This window comes from Uranotaenia lowii, chromosome 2, assembly GCF_029784155.1.
Source record: "Uranotaenia lowii strain MFRU-FL chromosome 2, ASM2978415v1, whole genome shotgun sequence".
Classification (NCBI taxonomy): domain Eukaryota; kingdom Metazoa; phylum Arthropoda; class Insecta; order Diptera; family Culicidae; genus Uranotaenia; species Uranotaenia lowii.
This window is the reverse complement of record NC_073692.1, coordinates 267355790-267364290: the sequence shown is the minus strand read 5'-3', so window position 1 is coordinate 267364290 and position 8501 is coordinate 267355790. Positions and strand designations below refer to the sequence as shown.

The 8501-nt window shown below is 34.0% G+C and overlaps 1 protein-coding gene across 1 annotated transcript; it reads left to right on the top strand.

The window, feature by feature from the left end:
* Positions 1–5777: 5777 nt before the first annotated feature.
* LOC129749447 (uncharacterized) lies at positions 5778–7791 on the top strand. The gene is made up of 5 exons (XM_055744422.1): positions 5778–6065; positions 6127–6741; positions 6799–6888; positions 7053–7205; positions 7264–7791. Exons 1-5 carry the CDS (start codon positions 5784–5786, stop codon positions 7315–7317), a joined length of 1194 nt encoding a protein of 397 aa, XP_055600397.1. The 5' UTR covers positions 5778–5783; the 3' UTR covers positions 7318–7791.
* The last annotated feature ends 710 nt before the right edge of the window (positions 7792–8501 follow it).

Sequence of the window (8501 nt, the reverse complement as noted above, 5' to 3'; positions counted from 1 at the left end):
CATCGATCACAGTTGTACCGAATAAGTTTTCCAATGACTGTCCGCCAACTGCATCTTTGATATAGGTAGCGAATGACATAAAGATGTTAAAACGACTATAATCGAGTGTAATTCATTGTGGAAAGTTTATAATTTTTATGTTTGGAGCTGAAGAGCCGTAGCTTCACCTCTGAAGAGCCGCATGCGGCTCGCTAGCCGCAGATTGCCGACCACTGTGTAGGGAATAAAGTGAGGATAAATATATCTGATGAAATAAACGTAAAAGCTAGAGCTAGATCCCTGGCAACACTTTAACATGAGAGAGTATTTCCCTATTAATGTTCTCGGAAACTTTCGGTTTTTGAAAGCATTGGTTTAAATGAGAGATGTTTGATTGAAGTAGAAAAAAACGGAGAAAATATCGGAGAAAAGATAGAATAGGTCGGTCGGCCTCGACAATGGCGGAGTTGGTAAAACTACGCATTCATTTTCGCTCGCGGATCGGAAGCTGCTAAAGAATTAAGTGTATTTTTATGGTGAGCCAGGTGATTTTTTGTGTGTATGTTTTAACGAAGTCTATTTGACCGTGTTTTTCGTCGTTCCGATTTGTTCGTTAGTGGTAAGCCACGATGAAACGGAACATTGATGAAACTTTTCACTGCTGAATGGTTTGTGTTAGACGGGAGGATTGTCAGTGTTTATTGTGGCTATGGTTTTATCATAAAACGATGATTGTTAGTGAGAGTTGGCCAGAGCAGATGAAGATCAAATGGTGATTCGAAGCAGTTGGGTGCGACTTCAGAATTCAGAGAAACGCATGCGGGTTCTGAGGCGATGATTTGAACATGAGCAATACAGTACAACCCCTGAGAGGGGAAGGTCTATGAGTTGGAAAGTACAAACCTCTGAGAGGGGCAGTACCATAAATGGAAGGTGCAAACCCCTGAGAGGGGCAGTACCATGAACAGCGATGCCACACATACCGATTTTCCGGTATTTATACCGATTTTTGAGCAAAATTTTGACCAAGAATCGGTATATACCGATTACCGATTTTTGGCAAAACATACCGATTTCATACAGATTTTTAAGATTTTAACTCAAACTTCAGTCCACTTCCACATTCCCACTTAATTCAAGCTATCCTCGTAAAGGTTCCGTAGAAAGAAGACAAAGTGCGGTAGCTGACGTGGCGTAAGTTGATCTTAAAGTAGTCTGCAAAGATCTTCACGGTTCACTCTCATAATTCGTTCAGTTGTTCGCGCTGTTTTGTTCCTATGTTCTGTCAATTGATGCACTATTATAGTGCTCAACCTCAAAGCCAATGGACTCAGCTCAAGGCTGATATTTGACCTTCTGCGACTACCAGCAGAAGGTGGAAGTTTCTAAAGATCAATCTCAATTGACAATGCTCTTGTCTCCTGAGATGCTAACTTTTCAAGGGAAAATATACACCGTTGGAATATAAAGCTTAGTTCTTTTAGAAATGGGACAGTTACGAATGCCTGTATCTAAAAAACTATTTGTTTGAACGAAATACTTTCTATGAAGAAAAAGAAGGTAATGTTATGATCTTTCATGAAAAAATTTGAAAAAAAATATTTACCGTTTTTTGTTAAAGAAATTTCTACTTAATTCTTGGTATCACCCATTGGCCGGCGCACACTTTTTTCAGTCATGGTATTGATCAGTTTCTCCAACTTATACTTCGTAAAATCTATATTTTAGGTGGCTTCACCCTCCTTCTTCAATTTGTGATACTTTCTGGTCCAACACTTCTCTTGAAACTGGAAATTGGAAGCATTTTAGTGGATACAGTTGTTTCGAAATGAACAAATTTGATTATTTTTGACCACATTTTTGAACGTTTTTTTTTTCGGTACCGGTTTCATAGCTTAAGAGCTTTGGAACTATCAAAAAATGGTTGTTTGAGGTTGGATTTCAATTAGTCATCACTAGGCAACACTTTCAGCTTATCGGAGAAAATTGTTTTGGACATTTCAGCGATCTACCCTTAGTTTTTCGTTTATTGAAAATTAAAAAAGCTGCTATAAGACTTGACTTCCTTGATGATCCTTAACCGTTGTTGCCGATCATGTGCTTCTCTCCAATGCTTGATTTGAACTTTGTGGACATTATTGACAGTGTTTGCATACTTATCCACCACAAAAACTCAGTAATTCTTTGAATAATCAACGGTTTTGTCAGCTATCAATTTGATATTGACGCATTTTCAAGGAAACTGTGCAAAATTATTTTTTTCTTTTTTTCTTGCATCGTACATATCTCAAAAACGCGTAAATTTTAAAATTTGAAAAAAATAGGTCGAATAGTACTTTTTACAGGCAACAAAATGTTGTCAAAAATTTGGACCTCCGATAACTAGTTAACGAGCTATTAGCAAATGAAAGTGTCCCATTTCTAAAAGAACTAAGCTTTAACTCTAGTTCAACTTGCCGCCAGATGTGGTATGTCAAGATTTGAAGTGCAATCAGATACACGGTTTGTCATACCATCGGTATAATCTTCCATCCTTCTCCATCTTGTAAGCCAAATAAATGATATCACATGTACCTAACTGCAGAGATCGCCAGGCCACGCTAGGCAAAATGAGTATTTTCAGTTTTGGAAAAACTATGTGTTTTTTAAATATTTTACTTAGGAATCCTTCTTTTAGAACACGTTTCTCATTTATTTTCGCATGAAATACTTGGGTTTTCATATGAATAATGTGTGATTTTTCAAAAAATTAAATTAATTTTCCATTGCCTGAAAAAAAATTGAAGTAACAACTCTCAACTTTCTGCAATCATTTCTTTTTTTAATAGCTACAATTCATATCTAATACTAAAGGATTTGAAAGCTGAAATGGCCAGTTTGGCAAAAAAAAAAACATCAACCAAACAAAGAACATCAATGGGCCCATATTTACCTTGAACATCAAAAAGCCAATGGATTTGTAAGTGCTTACTAAATTCAAATTTCCTTTAGGTTGGCCTGGTTCTATTGCCTTATCGAATTTATCAAATTTACATCCCACTTTAGCTAAACATCAATTAAAGAATCAAGTTTTTACTTCATTAATACCTATGCCTAAACCACGTGTAACATGAAGGTGATCGCCATGCTCTTATTTTTTTATCAAACGGTAACTTTTAAAATAGATTTTCATTCAATTATAGTACTGGAAAGGAATACTAATTTTGGATTCTCTGCTGAATTTTCATTTGTGATTTTTACTTTTCGTTAGCAAAAGCAGATAGTTTTAAAATAAAAAAAAATGTTTAAGTCGTAACAAACATTAAGTTCTGTTAAAATTTCAAAACCGTCTTTTTATGTAAACTTGCGTTACCCAAGATAAAAAAAGGAATAATGTATTCTAAAACACACTTAGTCAGCTGGTTTAATACTAAATTTAACATTCATAAGAGTTGTTAGACTTGCTTTATATTGTAAGCATTTTTGAATATCCAAATACCGATTTTCATACCGATTTTTAGGATTTCCATACCGATAAAAGATTTTTTTGGGTTCCAAAATACCGATAAAAATGTGGCATCACTGACCATGAAGTGGAAAGAACAAATCCATGAGAGGGACAGTACTATGAATGGGAAGCAGAAACCCCTGAGAGGGTCAGTAGCATAAATGGAAGGTGCAAACCCCTGAGAGGAGCAGTACCATGAAGTGGAAAGTACGAATCCCTGAGAGGGACAGTACTGTGAAGGGGTACAAGGTACAAGACCCTGAGAGGAAAAGTACAAAAAAAAAAATTTCAACAAATTTCGGATGATTAAAACGGAAGTATTGTTAACAGATGGATTGAGAATTAAAGAAATGGAATATAATGACCACTAAAGAGAAAAATAAAAAAGCTTTAAAAAAACATAAACAAATGGAAAACAAACATTGTTTTCAAAATAGAGGATTCAAAAAGCGGGATGGAAAATTTAAGTTTAATAAAAAAATTAAAGAGCAATAAAAAAAGGAAAATTAAGAAAAACTTATTTAAAGAAGAGGGATATATTGAAAAAAAAACGCAAAGAAAAAAAAAGAAAAAAATTACAATATAAAGGTTTCGGGAGTTACAAATCAAGAAGAAAAATAAGCCACGGAAAATGGTAAATGGAGCAAAATAAATGAGTGAAGGAGTAGAATGGAGGTCACAAAATATAGAGACAAATATAGAGTGGTGCAGAGAGAAACAAAAATGGATCTTGGATAAAGATTATCCACTTAGGATCATTGAATTGGAGAATGCGAAATACTGTACAGAAAAGATAATGAGCAAAAGGTAGAATATGAATTGATGTTTATAAATAATTGAAAATGACAAACAGAGGATAAGAAAGTGGAAATGGCAAATGAAGTATCTTTACAAAAAAAAAGTCGATGTAAAAGTGCAAAACCAACATGTATCCTGTTAATTGTAAAAAAGAGAGGTTGAGAAAATTAAGAAAGGCAAATTAAATTAAAATGGAAAGGGTTAAAAGAAATAATCTAAAAACAGGAATAACGAAAAAAGGGTAGTGAAGAAGGAAGCACTTAAGTGAAAAGTAATTAAAAAAAACAAAAATCGGTTCTGTAAAATGGAAAACGACAGATAATTATAAGAAAAAAAGTATGCAAAATAAAAGCCAAGAAGTGAGTAATAAATGTAGGCCAGAAATTTTGAAAAATGGATGATATGGAACACGAGAAATAGCAAATAGATTGTTGAACACTATTCATATAAAGAAATAATAATAATAATAATAATAATAATAATAATAATAATAATAATAATAATAATAAGTGCATAAATAATACCGGGAGTTGCAAATCAAGAAGCATAAAAAGCCATGGAAAATGGTAGTATTGAGAAGTGGAGATTCATTGAGAGCGGATAATGGAAAATAATGACCGATCAGTAAGGAATAAAAATAGATAATAATAAAAAAAATGGAGAATAGTCAAATAGAAAATGAGAATAAGAGTTTTTTTAAAAGGGTGATGTATGTGAATAATGGAAATAAATATAGTCACAGAAAACAGACGTACAAGCTCGAACAAAAAACCGTCAAAAAAGTGTGTAAAATTTCAAATGCTATCACCAAAAAAATACGTTAGAAACTGACAGCAAACAGTGTCATCTATTGCGCCATTCAAGAGTTACAAATCAACTTTTAACGACCGTGTAACGAGGTATAAGTGTACTAAGCCGTTAAAAGGACAGATGTGGACTACGATGGTGTAGATTTGGAAACTTTGTGTTTTTAGTTTTTGGCAGTTGGTTTATTTCGTTTTTAAAATTATAAATTAGACCCACACACAACAATGCTTCATCTTCATATCAGTGGATTTCAAATTGATTTCATTTGAAAATAAGATGATTTTCATCATACCTCAAAATCTTTCTAATTATGACTCCAGCAACAAAACTGGTTTACGAATTGATCACAATTAGGTATTCAACACAATTAAATACACCTGAATTAATTCAGTTATTAGTGTTTTAGAAAAAAAAAAAACAAAAAAGCGACTTGTTGAAAATATCTGCATGTACCCTACGAAGTTGAAAATTTTCCGCGATGATTTAACAAATTTCATCGTAATTGTTATTTTACCACGGAGCTAAATCAATTCACGTGGAGGCAGTCGAACAATGTTATTCCATTTAGTATGATTCTTTGTAGTTTGATTGAATATTCGCTTTGATGTGTCTGGTTCCAGTAAAGCTCAATCTACTAGTAAAGTTTTTCTATTTATTACCCTGCATCAAAGGTCATAAACTCAGACCGCTGCTAGAGTCCGATCAGAGCATCATGAACTTGGCAGAAAGATTACAGCGGTTTTCGCTGTTCCGTACAGATTTTAACACGGCAGATGAACTTTATTTTAAAGTGACTGGCATCATCGATGTCATCAATCTGGGTGCAGGATTTTCAAGTTTTATTCGGAAGTGGAATTTTTTAAACATAAGATTCATTCAGGGTATCAACACTTTATTCGTGTATCTGTACTGTGAATTTACATCGGCAACTTACTACAGGAATGATATGGAAGAGTTCTTGTTTTGCATTACCACTTTTGGAATCTCCATTCAGGTAATGATTACGGAAAGACTGCGACGATGTTCGGAGTGATTAATTCTGTTTATTTCCACAGTGTTCTGCATTCATTTATCTTTTCATACTTCGCCGAGGAATGATTTTGGATATACACGAGCTGAACCTTAAATACTACAAACTCAAATCGGTGTTGGATGCCAAAATACAGAAATCCCTCCGTAGCAGCTCGTCTATTACTTATCTGGCTGTGATCCTAACAATAATCGTCTACAATGTGTTGATGTTTCTAATGGCTTGTATTCCGGTTATTTACACTATCAAAACAAACAACAAAGTACTGCCTTATGGATTCAAAATGTTCTTCGCCGACACTTGGACGGCTTATTCGTTGAACATGTTATTTCAATTCAACTGTCAGTACTACGTATCAATTTGTACCGTATCAGCAAACTGCACACTGGTAGTACTACTGTTGACAGCTTTCGGACAAATTGATGCCATCATCGAACTTTTCAACCAATTACAAGAAATGACACAAATTCCGGAAACCCCAGAAGAATCTTTGAAGGAAAAAATAGAGGAAATTATTGCACTACATCAGTATCATCGTAACTATATGAGGAAAATCGTGGACTCTTTTGATGTTTTTTATCTGATTGTCATTGGTTCGTTGTGTTCCTGCATGGCCATTTCGTTGACTGCGATTGTTTTAGTAAGATTTGAAAATGAATGGATTAAAATTTTATTCTAACACTTTTCTTGATTTTAGGTCAATTGGTACGTGGGAGGGGTTTTCATTTGCTTCTCGTCAGCTCAAATTTTCTATTTATGTTTCTTCGGGGCTCAACTTCAAATTAAAGTAAGTCGTTTAAAGTTTAGCCCAGCTTTTCCTTTTGTAAAAGTCAACTACAAACGATGGTTTTTTCAAAAATTATATTTCATTCCTGATGTACATAATTAGTGGAAGAGATTTCACTGTTGAAAGTTCAAAATCTTTCATTTCTCGCTTCTTCTCTCTTACAGAGTGAAAAGTTGACATTGCGGGTGACCTCTTTTGACTGGTATAATCTACCAGTTGGTAATCAAAAGTCTACAATGATGATATTGAACGCTTGCCAAACGCCTGTCAACCTTTCAGCCGTTTTTGAAACTTTGAACTACGAGGCATTTTTGAAGGTATCGTTTAATAATATGCTAGTTTTCATGACTTGAGATGGAATTTCAACTTTTTCAGGTTCACAAAGGCGTATATTCCATTTTTATGTTCCTGATTAGTGCTAAACAATAATCATCAAAACATTGGATCAATGGGAAATAACACGTAGGTTTAGAATCAATTAAAAATGTTTCCTGTGATTACTTCGCGAGGTACTGCTGCTACAAAATGAAATTAACGTTGCTTTACAATTGTTACTGTCGAGTCCGGAGCCGGAGGATTCGTCGCTAGACATCTCCACTGTTTTTCTTGTTCACAAAAACACAACTACTCTTTACGACTATACTCTATTAACTGACTCATTTCCGTTCGTTTTTTCATATCCCAATACTCTCTCACTATATCATTTCCTCGTTCTCTCCAAAGCTTCACCGTTCGTTTTTTTTCATATCCCAATATTCTCTCACTGTTTCCTCGTTCTCTCCAATAAAGCTTCACCAATCCTTTTTCTTCACGCACACTTACAACCTTTTGGATTGCGTTGCAACCGCCATTCGCTCGCGTTGGTAATAGTTTATTCGCTATAGAATTTTTTAAGTGGTTCTCTGAGAGGAAGCTTTTCTAAATTTTTCAATTATACACGCCGCAGAATGCGTTGCTAAAACTGTTAATTATAATTATTAATCAGTTTTTTTTTAATAGTATTTACCTGAAGAAATAAATGAGACATTTTTGTTCGCTCTTGAATTAAGTTTATCTATAACTTTCTTATCTCGTATATTCTCTACATCCCTCTTCTTGCCTACTCTCCATTTTCAATTATTTTTATTTAAAATCTCCTATGACTATATATTTCATAAAATAATTCGCTAAATAAGATAGGTATTTATAAACATTACAATCATCGTTGCCCGTTACATTACCTTCGATAAGTGTTAAAGACCGGCTTGAATTAAAAAAACATTATTTCGTTACCCTGACTTAAAAGAATTAATTTTCGTTAATAAAGAATATATTTTCGTTATTGTCAATCGCCAAGATAGTGTGAACGGTGCATCTCGTCCAAACATGTTATTTTGCCGTCAATAGAGTATTTCCTGAGACAGATTGTGGTAGGGTAGCTTTTTGTTTTTGTTTTGAAAAATGTAAACACCAACTGGTCGCCATTTTGATCATTGATGATAAGCACTGTTCAATGCTTTCTTTTAAAAACTTCTTTAATTAAAAGCATCAAAAAACCTTCATGTCTTAACTTGTTATGAATTTACAAATCATTAAACAAAGAATTTATATGCTCCTCACCAAGGTGCGCTTGC